This window comes from Ammospiza caudacuta, chromosome 2 (genome assembly GCF_027887145.1).
Source record: "Ammospiza caudacuta isolate bAmmCau1 chromosome 2, bAmmCau1.pri, whole genome shotgun sequence".
Taxonomy (NCBI): Eukaryota; Metazoa; Chordata; class Aves; order Passeriformes; family Passerellidae; genus Ammospiza; species Ammospiza caudacuta.
The window spans coordinates 105,620,131-105,638,799 of record NC_080594.1 but is presented as its reverse complement, the minus strand read 5'-3'; the positions used below and the strand labels follow the sequence as shown (position 1 = coordinate 105,638,799).

Here is an 18,669-nt window from a genome sequence, read left to right as displayed (position 1 = left end):
GCTGCAGGGGAAGAAGGACCCTGACCCCTTCTGCAGCTGTCATGAGAGCAGGGCTGCCTGCAGCAGGGTCCCTCTCCTTTGCTGGTGTAACTTCCTGTTCCTTGTGGAAACATGATTTGTGTTTTTCTTTCATTATGTGAAAAAATAGTACAGGTTTGCAAATGGTGGCTGATGTTCATGAGGCAGCCTGGACATTATAAATAAATAGTTTAAATAATTTACTACCCTATTCTGGAGGAATAAGAAGGAGGGGTAGGGGAATTAAGATTGACAGGGGAGAGTTGAAAAGCAGCTTGTCCTATTTTAGGGAGGCAGACTCAAAGCAGGACCTAGTACTAAGGGAATAGAATGGGAAATGCAAGATTAGGTTTAAAGAGAGGTATAAATTTGCTAACTTCAGCTGGCAGTGACTCTCTGCTGAGTCACTGAACTGTGAAATATGAGTGAAGGGTGACTCCTGATCTCCTGTATGCTTCCTTCCTTTCTGTGCTTTCATGTTCTGCCACTTTGGGTTCTAAAATGTTCAAGCTGTCTGAACAGAGCTGTCCAGGTACCAATGACATGGTTCAGCTTACACATCAGCCTGCACTACTGGTTTTTGGCAAAGGATTGCCAGAAAGGTGTGTAACACACAAAGGATGTGTGTTACTCACACAGTGGTTTGTGCTGCCTGTGAGGTTTTATTAGGCTTTTTTTTTATAAATTAAAGCAGCTATTTGATTCTAAATAATTGCAAGTTAGTTGTCCATGCCACAAGACTTTACATGTATACAGTTAGACTTTATTCAGGAAAAATTTGTCAGTGTGAAAGAAACACACCAAACATATGCATGAAAGTATTTTCAACTGTTTCTGACTCAAGCTGCTCGAGGAACATCTTAAAATAGAAGCAGAGTAGTGTAAGAAATATTGATAGTACAAGTTATTCCTAAAAGCAACGTGGAAGGTCTGATCTGTTCTCCTGGGGCACAGCACTGGGCTTCTGCCAGACTGAGTTCTCCTGGAGGAGTGCTCTGTGGGAAGGAAAACTCTGTTATTTCAGTCAAGGTTTTGATTAGGAAATCTTAGGATGCTCCAGCCAGAAAAACAGGATGTGTAGGTTTAAGCTAATGCAATTTTATTTCATAATAGGATGGCAATAAAAGTCTATATGTTTTAAGTTGCTCTGGACCCAGCTGGTGATCATTAGCTTGCAAGTCACTGTAAATCTCTGAATTTCAGTTATACCATTACCAGGCCTTTTACCCCAATGGCATCCTAAAAGAAGAATTGCTAAAAACCCCAAAATGCTTTGCTTACGTAGCTTACAATAAAGCTGATTTTCTGAGTTCCACAGATACTTGATGGAGCTGTAAACTGAATTTCTAGGAACTTTTGTCTCGTGTTTCAACAGTACAGAGAAAATGCTTCAGAAGGTGACAGTACTGACATGCAAGCTAGCTTAGTTACTGTCTGATGAGTTTAAGAGGACTGGTTCCTGAATCAATATGATATGTTCATTAATAGCAATAAAATCTACCTAAGCAAAATTAATTTATATACATCGATCTGAAAAGATTTTAATTAGTGTAATGAAGACTTTAGGGATAACATTTTTATAAACCATCCTGGTGGTTCTCAGTAAAATGTATTTTTCTTTCTTGCTCCATTTGGATTTTGTTGGATGGTATTTCTGATTTTTAATTACTATATCTGACTTGTTGCATTTAATAACTTTGACAAGATTATAAAGCAATTATAATGAAATAACTTCTGATAATCTTAAAACACATTACCTTTTGAAAATTGAAGAAATAGTTATACAAAAAAAAAAATTACCTGCCTTGAAATTTACTTACACCACTTTGAAAATTACATAAATAAAAAGGTTGATGAATGTAAACCAAACTGAATATAACCTTTAAAGTGAAATCTATGCCCTCATCTTTTGTTGTCTATTTAGCTTTACTAGCTTGTGGAATTTTTCTGAAATGTTTTCTTTCTTTATATTTTTCCTAGTTGAGGATTATTTTTTAATAGTCAAATGGAAATGAGAGTGTATAGTATCTTGTGGCTTGCTTAAATATAAATCTTTAATTTCTTCCAAATCATCTGTGTCTTTCCCTCCCTTGACCTTATTCAAACATTTTAAAGTTGAATGTTTTTAGGGAGGCAGCATTAAGAATTTATAAGATTTTAATGGAACAGTGCATCATGTTAATGATATTTCAGTTTCTTGAACATTTTTCTTTAAAAACAAAACACAAAACAAAGACATAAGTTACATGAAATGTCAGCCTTTTTCCCCAACCCCAACAGAAAGACCTGTACATTCAGAATTTGTCATAAGCTCATTTGCCAATAGAGTTATTTGCAAAATTTACTGCCTGGGCCGTTCACAAAAGTTCTGTAAATTGTCACTCACATCCTTGCTTTCCTTAGCTGGTGGTCTCAAGAAGCCAGGAAAGTCTAAGCTGGAAAGGAGAGGAAACTTCTTGCTGTGAGTGAGCAGGGGTAGGAAAAGGTCCAGGTTTCCTGTGAAACAAACAAGTGGAACTTTTGTTTCCTGGGGATGGCCCTGCCTGTGAGTCAGTGTCAGGGCTGGGCTCCGCTGGGCTGAGCTCATGCAGGGCAGGGCCAGGACTCCAGGGCTCCTCTTGGACACCTCCAGCTGCTGAGAGGCAGCTTGGCTTCACAATGGGAGAGGAGGTATTTATTTTACAATTAGCTGGGGTTTTCTTTCTGTGGCTGTTTAAATATGTATCGTAAAATATGCTCTGCATAGCGCAGGTTTCATGTGCAGGGTTCTCTGGCTCTTCTGCACACTTCGGAGATGCTGGCTAGGTAAAATAAAAGAAGGAAAAAGAGTGCTGAGGATCCTGAAATCCATTCCTGCTGTGGAGGTCCATATTAGAATAGGGGGTTACTTTTGTGTGAAAACCATATTCTCTCCTGGCTCTATTTAGCTTGCATTTTTTCCTCTCTGCCTGTTTGGCCATTAAACTTGCACACGTGTTTTCTATTTCTATATGATGTGGTTTCAATTTTCTTACTCTAAAGAATAATGCAAGTTTAGAGTTAAGCAAGACTAGTTTTAAAGTCTTTAGGATGTGTTGCTCTTTCAAATGTTTGCTTAGTAAGTGAGAATTCACCACCCCCCACCCTGTGTTTTTTCCTTCCTAAAGACACCAACAAAACTGTACTTCTTGTCAGAAAAAAGAGGAAGAGCTTCACTAATTCCTCTTCTGTGTGAGGTGCCATTTGTCCAAGTGAGGAAAATGGATATGAAGGAGTGTTTTAGAAAATTATATTGTGGTAATAAAACCTACATGGAAATGATTCTTTTTTCTCTCCAAGAAAAAAAGGAACTAAAATCAACTGTTGCTTGTAAAATTTTATAGAAAGCTGAATGGAGAGATACCAAATAAACTGTTTGATTATTTGCAGATACTTTGGGAGCTCTTAGTATAAATTTCCCTCAACTTTGGCTTTTCACAGCAAAAGTCAGTAAGCTGTGTGCAGAAATAAAGGAACAAGTTTTTTGAGTTGCCTTTTCTCCTAAAATGTGCCATGTGTCTTTCTTGTTTTCTGCCTTAAATATAGAAAAGAGGAAGGAGGAAAGTAGTGTGAAAGGATCATAGATGAGCCAGGCACTTGGTAAGATAAAAAAATCTGTAGGCCAGTCTCTGAGAAGCCTTTTTAATGCTTTGTGTGTGTTTCTATAGGAGGTTCTTGGCATTCTGTGTTTCTAAAATAGTCCTTAAATACTGGAGATGTGAGCTCATATTATTACAGTTAGCTGGCTAAGGGCTTTATAAAAGCTTCCCAATAGAAGCCAAGGAGAGGGAGAGGGGAGGTCCTGCTGCAGCAGTGACCAGGGGCCAGGCTGGGGCTCCTGGTGGCTCCTGGCCATGCACTGGCCACACAACGAGCAGAGCCCTCCACCTGCACAGCTGATGCTTCCCTCTGCAGCAGCCTCTGTACCTAGAGCACATGCTGGAAAGAAAAGCTGGAACACATGGTGAAGGTCATTTTCCATTTGTGTTTTGAGTCACTTGTCGCTCTGCAGTCTTCCCTGTAAGTGTTTAAAATAAAAATATCTCCCTATTCTTCCTCAGTAACTTTTGATTTAAGTGATGTAAGGTGAAGGGGAAAACCCCAAATCTAAAAAAAATTAAAATTAATCTGAGGAGAAAAGAAGAAGTATTATTCCAAAATGGAATAAATATTTGTTGTCAGCACTAAATCTGGGATAATCTGCATGACAATATGGGTTTGTTCTTTTGTTTATTATAATTGAATTTGAAAAATGTCATTGAACAGCTACTTGTCAGTTTGTTGACATCATAACTTTCACAAAGGAGCTAAGAAATATTGTTGCCACTTTGAAGAGGATGATATTAAAGAAGAGACATTCCCTGCTTACTGTTTTCATAGATTTTGTTATTCTTCTCAGAGATGGAAGTAGCTGCACTGCTTCCCTTACTGCTGGAAAAGGAAGTGGAGATTCATGTAGCAGTTGTAAGGTTCAATAATTGTTGTAAAAGAGGGAGGTTTTCTAACCATGTTTCTAGGCTGGATGGTGCAGTCTGGATCATGCAAGGTACCAGCGCTGTAATCTAGACAGGCATGGTTCTCTTGGGAGAGCAGGAAGGAATTTCATTCACTGACTGCAGACTGACTACAGTATTTTTCCTAGAAGAGATAGAAATTAATTGTGAATGGCAACCTGCAAATTGTAAAATTCATGACAAAGAGAGCAAGGGGACATAATTCCTTTACATTTATGTGAAGGAAAGTAAAAAAGGAGAATGAAAAATAAACCAGGGAAGAAAGAAGGCTTTCTGCTTAAAAAAAATACTTTTGCTACAAAAGCACCTTCTAGCATTACAAATCTGCAGCCTGAGGAAAGCAGAAAATGAGCTTGTTCACCGTGCTCATTGTGATGTGCACGCTTCCAGAGCTTTGAGATCAGGCAGCTGGGAGCATGCTGTGTGGGCTTCATTCTGTGCTTGCCTTTTATTTCATTTACTTAAGTGGTTTTACTCATCAGTGGTTCTAATATGTCTCGCTCCAATTGTTTCAGCAGCATCTATCTAATCTAAACTCTTCTGTTCACTTTCTCACCATTAACCTTTTAGCAAGGCAGATTTTTAGTTCATTAATGGTTTGAAACTGACAGCTTGACAGCATCAAATGCCAGGAGTCCAAATTTTACAGAAATACTGACGATCTAATGTATGCAAGTTAAGGTATATAGGTTTCTCTCCTGTCCAACACATCAAGCATGTTGGAAGGAAAAAAGCCTCTTCAGTCCCCTCCCTGCCCACAATTTCATATTTTAAGAGCTTGTCAAAATATGAAGTTACAACAGTTTTAGAGACTAAACTTACCCGTTAGTAGAACAGATTTAACTGTGGACTACACTGCAAAAAGCAAAATTTGCACTCCAAGCTATCCGGAGTTTTACTGGGAGTGATGTTTCACTGTTCATGGTTTTGTTTCTACTCCCTTTTCCATCCAAGAGGTTAAACCAAAAACTTTGCATTGCATGGTTTACCTACCTATTTCTTTGAATGTTATTTCAGATAGCACAGATTTCTCTGGTGAGTTGCATAATGCTAATGAAGATATTCTTCATCTGTGGTTTGAAGACTGATGGCTTCCTAAATACCTGGTAGTTTTAGTGCTTGGATGAGACATTTGGTGCTGGCTCAGGTCATTTCTAAATGGAGCTCAACAGCTGGAAACAGGAACAGAATCAATTTTCCATTTAAGTAGCTCAGAAATTGCTGAAGAGATGTTTTGTCATTGCAAATGGGAAGTTAGGAGTCTGTGCAGCAGCCTCTCTAATTAGAAGTCTTCTCCACTATGAAGCTTTGAGACTCCTCTAAATGTAGAAATATAAATTACATGAATGTGGACGATACAGTTCAGCATAAACATCAATTTCATCACTGAGAGAACAGTTTGTATTCACACTCTGAAATATTTTGCATCTCAAGATGTCTTAAATCTCTAGTGGTTTCTCAGCAAAAGCTGGTAACAGTCAAAGCCCTTCCAGACAGCTTGACTGGAAATAAATCAGTTTATTCAGGAGGGTGGTAAGTTGTACAAGGTTTCGCTTACTGGGGTTGTGATGGACATAATCCACATTACAGGTCATAGCATGCTTGAGGTGGCTAAACAGGAAATGTAAATATACATTTCTGTACTGTGGATTTGTCTTTTTCATTGCAATAGCTGACTGTCAATCCAGTATTTGATTTTTATAATCTTTTAGATTCATAGTGAGTTTTCCATTTCTGTGGCAACTACGAAAGATGGCCCAGGAAAGTAGACTTACACACATAAAACATTTCTTAGTTTTAAAAATTTTCCATTGGAAATTTCTGTAGCGTCTTATCAGAGGACTGTATAATTTTGAAGGCTTTTCTAATTATTTCCTCCATATAATTTTGTTCTCCCTATGATTTTGCTTTCTTTTTAACTGAAGAACTTAGTGTGTCTGATAATATTTGGGTGGGAGATAGGAGTTAGAATAATCCTTTCAAGTTTCCCTTAAGTTTTCCCTCACTTTGGTTTTATATCACTTTGCTTTATTTGAATTTACTTTCTGAAGAGTCCTGTATTCAATATTCCATTTCCCTATGTTAAAGGATAATAATTCTTGGAAACTGGAGGATCTTGGGAAATCTGTAGTGCAGATCAGAACTGTGTCTGGAATCTCATTGTGCCTCCTCGAGAGGTCAATACTGCAGGCCTGGGGATGATGTTGGAAATGTTGCACAAAGAAATTCCTGTGGGGAGTCTTAACAGCCTCTAATAATTTTGAAATTTGTATTAATAACCATAAAGGATCTTTGTTCCTTGGCAAATCAAGTAGTCACATTTTCATTGCATGTGACATTTTAGCACCTGTAGCTCCTGTGAAAGAGTTCCAGTCTGCTGGAGCACACACTGTGGGAAGGAGTTACCTCCCTCTGTTTGTTTTGAATATGGCACCTGCTAATTTCATCTGATAGCCCTTAATTTTAATTACTGGAAGAGAAGAGTGAGTCCTTAATTTTTATTACTGCAAGAGTTAATGAGTGACTCCTCCCCGTCTACCTTCTCCCCTGATTTTTATAGACTTGTGTCACCTGTATCTTTTTTTCTCAGAATGAGAGATCTGTTCCGTATGTTTGATCATTCTTGGGGACTTTCTGTCTTTTTCAGTCCCTTTGAGAACTCAGGGGGTTTGTGTGTGAGGGCAAAAGGAGCTGAGAACTGCACACAATGGCCAAGGTGTTGGATGAATTTATGCAGCATTTTTATAGCTTCTCATTGCTCTTTATTGCTTTCCAAAGTATTAACAAGTATGGGTTTCAAAGCCTGTCATTTCTCTATTAAAATAGCACTTTTCCTGCAAATGTGTCATTTTATTTCTACCTGAATTTAGTTTCTGTCTTTTCCCTTTGGTGGGTCATCTGGGAAGGTGTGGGAAACAAGAGCCTTGATCTAGATCCCTGAACAGCTCTACTGATCACCATGATGAAACTCTTTGTTTTCTGTCTTTTAATAAGTTACTTATCCAAGTTAATACCTTTTTTTAAAGGATGAACAGTAAACTCTTCCTATTCTCAATTTTAGTTTTGAATGTGCAGTGAGGTTACAGTTTGAATCTTCTTCAGGAGCCAGAACCAGGAACTTTTAAAATTTGTGTATTTTAATGAACATTGCTGTGAATTGGACAACACTATATGCTGCAACATCATTGTCTTATTATTTAGTTATTAGGTAGCTGGATTTATAGCTTTATTGCTAATCTGTAGATATATAGATCCAGATAGATAAGGACAGATCCTTAGAAAGATTACCTGGCTGTTGTCCTGGCAGGTAACATGCATGGATCACACAACAGATATTTAAAAATAGCAACTATCATGGGATTCTGGTGATTGAATTTAGGTGTCTGTGGTGTTGCTTTTGACAACCAGCAGTCTTTCTTCATAGTCTGAAGACTAAAAAGCATTATTAGGACAGGAGATTTCTTTATCCCAAAGATGAATTACATGCTAAAGGGACTGTTTTACCTCCAGTGACAAAAGGGAAGCCTGCAGGGTCTGGCATTTGGCTCACAGCTGATGCTTGAATGAAGTTAAGTCAATCTTGAATAACTACATCAGAACACTAAATCTTGACAAAACCAGCTGAATGTCATTGTACTAAGAAGTATAACCAGATTACATGTAAACTGTGAGGCTCATGTAGTCACAACAGAGCAAAGGGTAGTATGAAACCCTAAATTTTAAGATTACTTAGTTTTTCAGTGGTTAAGTAAGAAAGCATGCTAAATAATCACTAAAATAATAAGCAATTGTGAGTAGCATATTCAGTAGGTAAAATTTGATTCATACAAGATAAAAGCAATAAAGCAAGTTTAATTGCAGGACGTCATGCCTTCTCCTAAAGAAAATACACACCTGGAAAATCTATCAAAGAACTTAGTCTCATCTTTAGTTTTGGAGTAACAGACTCTGAGCCACTAGGGAGTGTCAGCATATACTGATTAAATGATCCTGCCCTTCCTTTCTCCTTCCCTTTTCTTCTGTATGTAATCCTTCACAGTGCTATGCCAAAAGTAGTACAGGCTTGTCATTTTCCCTTTATTCTGCCACAAACATATAAATAATTTCTTCTCTGTCCAGCAGGTGATTTTCAAGGACTTCCCCTCATGTGATTTTCAAATACTTTTTGATGTAGTTAAGTAAAACACCAGCAACTTCTTTTACTAAATATTTCAGAAGTTACAGTTATTTTGAAAACTATAGACTGCCTTTTAATCAAAATAAAATACAACTATTCCTTAAGCATTCAAAAATTTATACTTAGGCTTGATGTAGTTTAAGCATTTTAACCAACGAGTAAAACTTGTTTTGCTTCTTGTCAACTGTAAGAAAGAATCATATAAGAAGAATAAACATCAGTGATGAATCAGAAAAAAAAAACCCAGAAAAATCATGGTTTTTTCTAAAATTTCCCTTGTCTGGGGACCTCAGTTCTGTTTCCTTTGCTTTGTTTACTTGCTTGCTTGTCTGCTTGGATTCCAGGGCTGTGACAGTGGATGACAGATGCAGTAATTGTAAGATGCTCTGACAATCAGTGCTGTATTTCTAGGGCACCAAGTGAGCTAAGGATGGTGTAATGTAATCACAACCTGTTCACCATTCTCTGTGATGGGTATTGTAGCAGGATTTAGACAGACATGCTATTTTTATACACACCTTGTCTTTTCTTTCTTTTTCTTTCTTTGTAATCAAGAAGTAACACCTGAATTGAACACTAGAAAGCCCTTTTCCCCCAAATACCTTTAGTTTTTCTGCATATGCATGCTAATTCTAAAAGCCTTTAATATTCAAGCAGCATATTCTTGTTGACTACTTGAATATTGCTTTCCTCTAAAGCACTGATGGTGTTGTGGCCAGTTCCCAGTGGACTGATGTACATGAGCATTTATGGGGCCTCCACTCCTTCACTCTTGACTTGGTTGCTTTGTCCAAACTTGTTAATTGTGGTAAGAGTCATGCTGATGGCTGAAATTGTGTTCATTTCCAAAGAGCTCCAGTGGGATGAAGGCTTTGGTCTTTTGCTTTGAAACAACAGGATGCTTATTTGGAGGATCATCTTTTATTTAGAGATTGTTGATTTTGTCTAGACAGAGAGAATTAAGATGCTGGAAGTTCATATGCCTTTCACAGCATCTAAATACAGGGGCTTTCAATCTTACTGCAGAAGGGTAAAGCCTTTCACAGGTAAAATCTTTTTCAAAATTAGAAAAAGGACTTATTTCTTTACAAAGATATGATGTAAATCAGAAGACCTCTGTTCATTCAAGTCCAAGTGTCATCTAAAATAGATATCAGTTGGAAAAAACTGCCTTTTAATCTGCTGGAATATGGACAAAGTGTGAAAATGTGCCTTTGTCGGATGGAAGAAAGTATAGTTTGTCTATGTGAAAAGAAATTGTAATATGAAGCTTAAAATACTTTAATTGCTTTGTTGTCTGCATTCTGTGGAGTATTTACCAAACATCCCACTAAAAAGTCCTCTGAGTTGTGCTACATCTGATGCTTAGATGGTGGTGGTTAGGGGGACCGTTCTTTAGGGAAGCATCATCTGGTATTTAGAGCTGAGTGATGTTCATGTTTCAACTTCTGTATGATTTAAAGGCAAGAGCTACTAAAGAGGAGTTTGAACCCTGGGTTTGAGGCAGAGTTGGTTTATTTTTAAGCTCAAGCTGGGTGCCTCTGGAGAGGGACCCTGAACAAAGAAATCCCTGGGCCTTTACACCCTCCCAGTTTGTGCGCAAGATGTTCACGTGCCCCGCCTGCCCCTCTTGGTCCAAGGGTGAATCATTGTCTGGGGTCTTGCAATATCTCACTGGATTCTTTCTCCTTGTCTACCTGGGCAGGCCATTAACTGCTCTTATCTCCCAGCCTCAGGCTCTCAGGGACTGGGCACCCTTATCTGAAGGTTCCCAGTCTTTGTTTCCTCCCCTGCTGAGCCAAGGGGAGTTCACCTGCACCAGGCTGTGAGCTGGCAGTAGAAACGTGTGCAGTTTTGGCAACTGAGTCTCCCCATATTGACTGGGAGTGCATTGGGCAGATGTACCTAACTGGCTGGTGTCAAAAAACGCAAATAATTGTACATGCACATGGATAGTCTTTCTAGCAAAGCAAAGCTGTGAAGAAAGTAGTTACAGAGCAAGAAGCTACTGTAGAAGACTGAAGCAATCAAATGTTTAGACAGGTGTTTGGTTCCCTTTTCTTCAAGAACTTTTGTTTTCTTTATAAATGTTTCTTAAAATTCCCATTACCCTCTTTGAAGTCCCATGTGGTGACCCTTCAGAAAAGTGTTAACTCTGTCCTTTTGGGAAACCTCAGGATAGCAATATTTGATCATGCTGTCACAGAAAGGGCTTTAGGTGGAGCTGAATGTTGGTAGCAAGGGAAAAAATGAAATCTTGGACATTTATTTTGTTTCTGACAGAGTGAGAGCATTTTGACATCTGAAAGTCTTTGGGGTTTTTATATTTTTTCTCTTTTTCAGATTTTAAGGCAGAACAGATAGGATGGATAGAGCACTAGATGACACTCCTTAAGCATATTAGAAAAAAAAGAATTAATATGGCTTTTCCTTTACGACACCAGCATTATACATAGTCAGTGAGAAGATGATTTATGCTCCTGTTAATTCAGAGCTAGAAGACTCTAATAACCATTTCTGCTTCTTTGTGAACAAATGTTCTCAGTTAAAAAATGGAGTGTAAAACACATTGAAGGCTACAGCTTTTATACTCTCATGAATAGTGGCCGTGGATTTGCATATAAACCTATATATTAGAAAATTCACATGCATATAAGCCACATCTAAATATACTTAGGTGAATGTTAGGAGGAAGTATTGTGGTCAGAGAAACATGACACTTTTTTCCTCTGACCCGGTCATTGAGGTTTTCTGAAAATCTAAAAGTTCAAAAGATACATAACTGCCTTTTCCTCCCTTGTGCAAAGCACCAGTGCACATTGTTGTATTCACTATTCAAACTGACAAACTATGTTAAGCTTCATATTTCTAGCTCATACTGCCCCTTTTTATGAATTCTTTAATGTCTGATGTATTCTTTAACAGTATCTTCATAGAGTTGTATTCCAAGCAGCAGTTTCCAAATAATTTTATTTAGGATAAAGACCTCAATACACTTTTCAAAATAAATAATGATACTGAGTAAATTCTTTTTTCCTTATTCCTGAGTAAATAAGCTATTGCTTCAAGAAGCCTGTATTGTTAAAGAAGCCTCAAAGGATAAGGATGCTACTTTGGTGCAAAGTGAAACAGAACCTTCTGCATTGACCTACCTGTGCACATATGACAATTCAATTCGAATTTTCAGATGAAATATTCTAGATACACTAGATCTGAATAATGAAAGTAAATATACAAATCAGTTTTCGGCCACAATAGAAAACCCTGAAATATAATGTTAAAATATCCTGAAGGAAGTAACTTGGTCACAGGTCTACTTTTCTCTTTCTGGTCAGAGCTCAATGGTTGTAGGAACAACCACAGTATCTTCAGGTGAGAAAAACTCAATTTGTTTATTGTCCACTTCGTGTTCTGTTTCTTTTGTGTTGTTCTCTGCTGTTACAGGGACTGCAGTTGACACAAAATATATAAATGAAAGAAACTGAGACTGTTCAGATTGTACCATGACCTCATTTACCTGACTTTGTGGCCACCTAAGCAATTTTTGCAATCCCTGTTAATTCAGTATCAGAGGAAAGTGGTCTGCAGTGATGCAGATTTGCAGTGTGCCAAAATGCCATCAGGGCCCACAGAACTGGTTATTTGGTGCTGGGCTGTCCTTCCATTTGTTTCACTGACCAAGCATTAGCACTGCCAGCTTGCTGCTAAATCTGTCTCACCCCTCTGAATATCTGTACACCAAATCATGGTGATTTTTCATGCTTTTATCAGCTGTTGCTGCAGCAAGAGGGCACTTCATCCCTTTTCATCTTTAGGATTCTCTTGTCAGGAGATAAATGAAATTTGTGTCTGACAGCTAAATAATCTAATGCAGAAATAGTGGGATTAAGATTCTGCCTCTTTTGTTGATACTATTCTGTTGTGTTAGGTGTCAACCTAGGCTTGGGGTCAGAAAACACAAACTGTTTCCACCATGTTTTTCTTGTGTGACAGGACTGAGCAAGTCAGAGTGATATCTACAGAGAAATGCAAGTGGAGCAAGGCTCACTGCCACCACCTAGAAAAGGGATTTATGATAATCAGCATGCTGGAGGGGGACAGATGGAAACCGAAACTTTAGGAGTGTCTTTAGGAGTGTCTCTGTACCACTGGGCTAGAGATACAAGGGCATGGAATGATATGCTGCCTTTCTTGCTGGTGATAAAACCTTTCTGCAGCCAAGAATCCAAGATAGTTTAAGAGAGAAAATGCAGAACTTCACTTGTCTTTGTAGCCTGGTTTTTAGGACACTACTGGGAGATACCATTATGGGCATTCTGGTTCATGCTGCATTTGACTTTTAATTGCAACCATTATTGACAACATGATAGATTTAGGTAAATGAAGTGAGACAGTTTATGCTGGGAGAGGTCAGGGATTGCTGACAGGGTTGAGGATCCTGGTATTGCATTTGGAATGTCTAAATTCCCAAAATGTCCTTCAAGTTCTAAGTCTTTTGTGCCTGTGTCCCAAAGGGCTAAGATGTAGTTGCTTCTTAGGAATCCTGAGCCCAAAAGGTAAGAATTAATCAGGCAAAAGACTACCAGCAAAGCTGGAGCTGTCTATCAGTACTTTGTAGCACAGATCAATGTGTCTAGAAGGGCTTGGCCCACCTTCTTATGTGAAGGAAAAACAGAGGAAGAGAAAGAATTATATTGAAATCTTCAGTTCAACATATTGGGTGTTCTTTGCTGAAGAAGACAACAAAATATCCTGTAGTAACTGTTTTTGAGAAGAGGAGTCTATGTCATGCAGATGTGTATTGGATCAGCAAGAATTCAAGTTGGGCTTGCTTTGTTCTCCCCACCACTAAAAATTTGGTAGATATTTGACCTGTATGGGAGTATGAGTGACACAGAAGAGTTGGAGAAAGGGCAGGAAAGTTTCTGGCTTATATGGGAGATGTCACCGTCTCCCATTTTTGTTTTCTTGTCAGAAAAATTGGTGGGTCTGCTAATAATGTTTGGTCTGGGTCTCCAAGTCTTAGCTATCCTGGAGTTTTTAGCCTGTTATAGCAAAACCATCAGATTTACCAGATCAAAGAGGATTCAGCATCTCTTAGAGTGAGGAGAGTTTATCTTGGGTATTTCCTAATGAACAAAAAAGTACTATATTAAGTTTCATGTAGATGTTTTCAGAAAGTGGTGACACATTTTCCATGCAAATGTAGACCAATTGGAAACATAAATAATAATTTTTAAATCCCACCTCCTTTAGAACCTCATAACAGGACAATTGAACTTGGCAGTTCATGTCCACCTGAAACCAGATTTACGTGACTTATAATTTTTTATTCCTTTTTCCTGTCAGTGATGCTTTTTTCACCCCTAGAAATCACAGAGTGTAGTCCCCTCACAATTAGAGAGTAGCAGTTCCACTTGTCTTCTGCTTTCCCTGTCCTGCAACAAATTCAGGTATCCCTTCTCACTGGAGTGGGTCCTATGCAACCCTCATAAAAATTATTTTAATTCTTCCTCCTAGCTCCTAATAAAAGAGCAGCCTTGTTTGGATAGTATTCCCTTTTCTGTTCACAAATTGGTTCCCAATGCTGATTTATCACCTGCACAGCCATTTGTTCTGAATGAACAGATGAAATAATGTTTTCAAGCATTGCTGTTGCATCTCCTTGTATATATTAGGAAATTACTTTGCATAATGGATTTTCCAGTAGGATACACAAATATCTTCCTTTTTACTCGTTATTCTTTTGTTGTGATCTGTAGCTTGTTATATTTTAGCCTGTTGTGGGTTTATATGGTGTTTGGTTTCATGGCATAAAATTGATGATTCGTGTATGGTAAAGCAATTACTAAAATATTTCCTTTAATTAACTCCTCTTGCATAATAATTTCATCTTTAAAATAACAAAACCTCCCCTAATTTAAAGAGTTTTCATATTCTTTTAGTGAGCATGTCTATATTGCAGTGCAGTTTAGAGTATCTACTTTCATCATTTTCCTAAACAATTTCATGAAGCAGAAATGTGAATAAAGGTTTGAGGATGACTGAGCATGTACTGTGATGTGCAGCTATCTTGATCTGCCCTGTTTGCCTCTGAACCAGGAGCTGCCTTCCCAGTCTTGCTTTCATCTTGGAGGCATTCTGTACTTCTGTCTGTGTAAATGCCAATGCCTGGTAGCTTCAAGTTCTTCATTGTATCTCTTTTAGTACAATTTTCACTGCTTTGTAGATAGATCTCAGATTTATAATCATCCTTCTTGACTTTAAACTTCTCCAGCACAACCAGGTCATGAACTTTTCTGTTTCGCTCTCTCTCAATTTGCAGATATCTGTTATCTCCTATTTTTCTTATTTCCAGCTAATGCCTCTTAGCTTTCATTCCCACCTCAGAAAATAGTTTGGGAGGTTCTCTAGTGTTGTGTTGTTTATTTCTCTTCCTTAGCAGTTCACAAACTCTGGATTCTGAGCAGAGTTATAAGCTCATTAGAAGGGCAGGTGTTTCTTCTTCCCACCTGCAAGTTAAATTTCAATGGAATGCCTTTGGTTATTGCAATTCATAGTCTGCATTGCTGCCAGCATGGATTTGATGATGTCTTGTGCACAACTCTCAGAACTATCTTTCCTCCTTAAGTGCTCTTTTTACCAGCCTGAAATCCCTGTGTGTATCTGAGTCCTTTCCATAGATATATTATCACACGTTATTGCATATTATTAACATGGAGCTCTCAGTATTCTTTATACACCTTGGAATATTCAGCTACTCAAAGAGCCCTACTCCTGTTGCTTCTTACATTGACCAGGGTTTTCTTATGGACCTTGTGGTACTCAGCACTGGCAGGGCTGGATCTCAGCGCTCTGCTCTCTAAGCTGTCACTCGGGAGGTCATGAGAGCCTGGAGGAGATTTGTGGTGCTTGTGCAGACCTTGCAGGGAATGGCAGCTAGGGCTTTTCTGAAACAATTATGCCAACAATTATGCTTATTTTCTTATCTACACATTGCTAGGATTTTAAAGATAGAAAACTTTTATCATAGGGAGACAAGCTGAGAAAGAGAGGGGATAGTGTGCATATAATAGGAGAAGATACATAAAGATGAATATCACTGATTTTCTTCTATTTTATTTTGGTGGGAGCAGATGGTATTTATTTAATATTACCTCAACTTACCTGTCTGAGGCAGATTATTGCTTATTATAGTAGTTCACTGTAAATTAGTTACTTTTGCTAAAAAGATATAAAAAAAATAAAATAAGAAAGAGATGTTGATATAAAAATCACACTCAATCTAGAATGACTGAAATGAATGTTCCTTGTATGAACAGAAGTCAAGTGAGTTCCTCTCTGCTGCTTCTTTCAGCTTTACTTTTGGTACTGAATAACATCTTTCCCTAAGTCATTTCATCAATTGTTTAATATTCAATCTACCAGTGAAACTTCTGTGAGTCTTCCCTGAAACTAAGGGAAGTGTTAAGGGGTTATCATTTAAAAATGTTAGAAACATTAGTAGAGGGAAATTAAAGGATCACATTTTTACTAATTCTTTATAATTTTGAAAAAAGTTAATCCCCAGTAACAAGCATAAGTATAGTTTATAATTTGCCTCTTTTTCCTTACTGTCCCTTTTCTACTCCTATATTTTGTATTTCCATTACTATTTTTATGTTGTCCAACTTTTAACTGAACCTGCAAATTTTAAAGAAGAATAATTATTTTTTTTCAGAGTGTTGGGAAGAAATTACCTCCAGCCACAGCAACTCAGGAGCCAACAAAAATAGAAGTGGACAGCAGAACAAAAAGTAGGTTTCATAGGTTTTTCTTTTTTGCACTTTGTGCTCTTAAAATCAAGCTGAATGCTTTTCTTTGGTTTTGGTTAAAAGAGTGTCCTATATGTAAAAAAGCCAGGATGCAGATAGATATATTTAGGATAAACTTTGAGTAGGTGGTACCTAGACAAAATGCTTTGTTTCACAGAATCCTCTGAATTGTTTTTGCTCTTGTGACCCTACCTCAGATTTTCTGCTACTAAAAATCAAGTTAAATTATGTGATAAACTTTCAGCCTTGAGGATACTTTGGAATTAATCAGAGTTGAATAAGATCCAAATTCAGGTTGTAACTTGTAGGTAGGTCATAGAAAAAATTCTCTCATTGCGAATGCCTTTGCCTTTTTCCTTTTTTAAAAAAAATATTGTAATTATTTTATTTTTATTTCTTTATGTATCAGAAATAACACTGTATGCATGGAATGGTTTGTATGGGAAATCAAAGAGAAGGCTTCAGGGAGACCTTCCAGCAGCTTTCCAGTACCTCAAGGGGACCTACAAGAGAGCTGGAGAGTGAATTTTTATAGGGGAATGTAGTGACAGGACGAGGACAAAATGGCTTTAAACTGAGAGAGGGCAGGTTTAGATCAGGTGTTAGAAATTTCTTGCTGTGAGCATAGTCAGGCACAGAGCAGGCTGCCCAGAGAAGGATGGCTGCCCCATCCCTGGCAGTGCTCAGGGCCGGGCTGGATGGGGCTCTGAGCCACCTGGTATAGTGAAAGGTGTCCTTGCCCATGGCAGGGGCATTGGGACTAGGTGATCCTAAAGTTTCTTTCTAATCCAAACTATTCTCTGATTCTCTGACCTTCAGTCCTTTTTGCATCATTTCAGTGCTTAGCACTGATGAAATAATGATTAAATCTTTCAGGTATGTCTCTATGCTGTTCTAGGGAGGCATATGTAACCAGCTTACCAAATAACATAAATATATATTCCCCTTCTTTTGATTTTATTTATGTAGAGTTGCAAATAAATGTTACAGATTCTGGTGGAAAAGAGTAAGAGGGAAGAGACATACCTTAGAAAAGAGGCTGAATATAACAGAGTTGACTTTCTTTAAATATTGCCCAGTCCTTCTTCCCTGATGTGTTAATCTTTTTTGGATAGTTGTCAGATAACATTTTGTCTCAGAACTGAAACCAATACAGACATATGTAGGAAAGCATCTGGATCAGCAGGGCAGGGTCTGTCTGAGGGAAGTGTGTGGTTGCAAACTGGTTTGTTCAGGTTTTCAGCTCAGAGTTGGAAAAGCAGCTTAAAAGAGCTTTTAGTGAGTTACTGTCCATTAGCCCCACCACAATCACTGACTTGCTACATCCTCTCATCTTGTGCCCCCATGCCAGCAGGCTCTAATGGGAAATACTGCATGATTTCAATTGCCCTGAGGAAGTGGAAACTTGAAATACTGAAAAATGTGTGAACTGCTAATGCAGAAGAGGGCTCCTGAAGGTGTTTTGGAATTGCCTTTGCCAGCCTGCAGGCTGAGCAGCTCAAGCTGACCTGAGTGCAGGTCCAGGGGCTTTCCCACCTGCAGCATTGACCCTTGTGTGGAAGCCAGGCTGCTTCTTCCACATCACCTTATACTTCTGACAGCTGAAGCTGCTCACTAAATCCCATCCCAGGGTATGGGAGGTTCATATTTTATAAATTGAGTGTGGAAACCTTCTGACCAATGGTTAGAAAATTGTGTCTTCTACCATGATGCACTGAGCTCTGGCTGAATGTATGGGAGACACTTTTCACTTTTCAGAGACACTTTTCCATCAACACTTTTGGGCTCTGGATGGTCCTCTTTTCACCTCTTTTCATTTCCCATGGACATATCTTTTTGGCCAGAAAGATCCTTCTATTGCTGTCTTCATTCAACATCCACTTTGTCAGAGTTGGTGAGAAAAGTGGACTACTTATTTGCACAGTATCTTGTTGCATTTTAACAAAACTGCATTATTTATTGTTTTATATTTTCTGGAATCTCTGGGGCCTCAGTAGAATTCTTGGCATCTCTGTTAATGCTTGGGAAAGAGAAGCACATCTATAGGAAGGTCTGATGTAATGTAATTATATATAATTTTCTTAGCCTCAAATGACATCATTGAAGACACATTTCATTCAGCTGAAGT

At 38.2% G+C, this 18,669-nt stretch overlaps 1 protein-coding gene across 2 annotated transcripts in view; it reads left to right on the top strand.

The window, feature by feature from the left end:
• The window catches only part of SH3KBP1 (SH3 domain containing kinase binding protein 1), a 213,979-nt gene that overhangs the window by 134,767 nt on the left and 60,543 nt on the right, over positions 1 to 18,669 (top strand). For both annotated transcript variants that reach the window (XM_058821978.1, XM_058821985.1), the window contains one exon: positions 16,448 to 16,523. In XM_058821978.1, the coding sequence (XP_058677961.1) occupies positions 16,448 to 16,523 (76 nt within the window). The remainder of the gene's footprint in view (positions 1 to 16,447; positions 16,524 to 18,669) is intronic.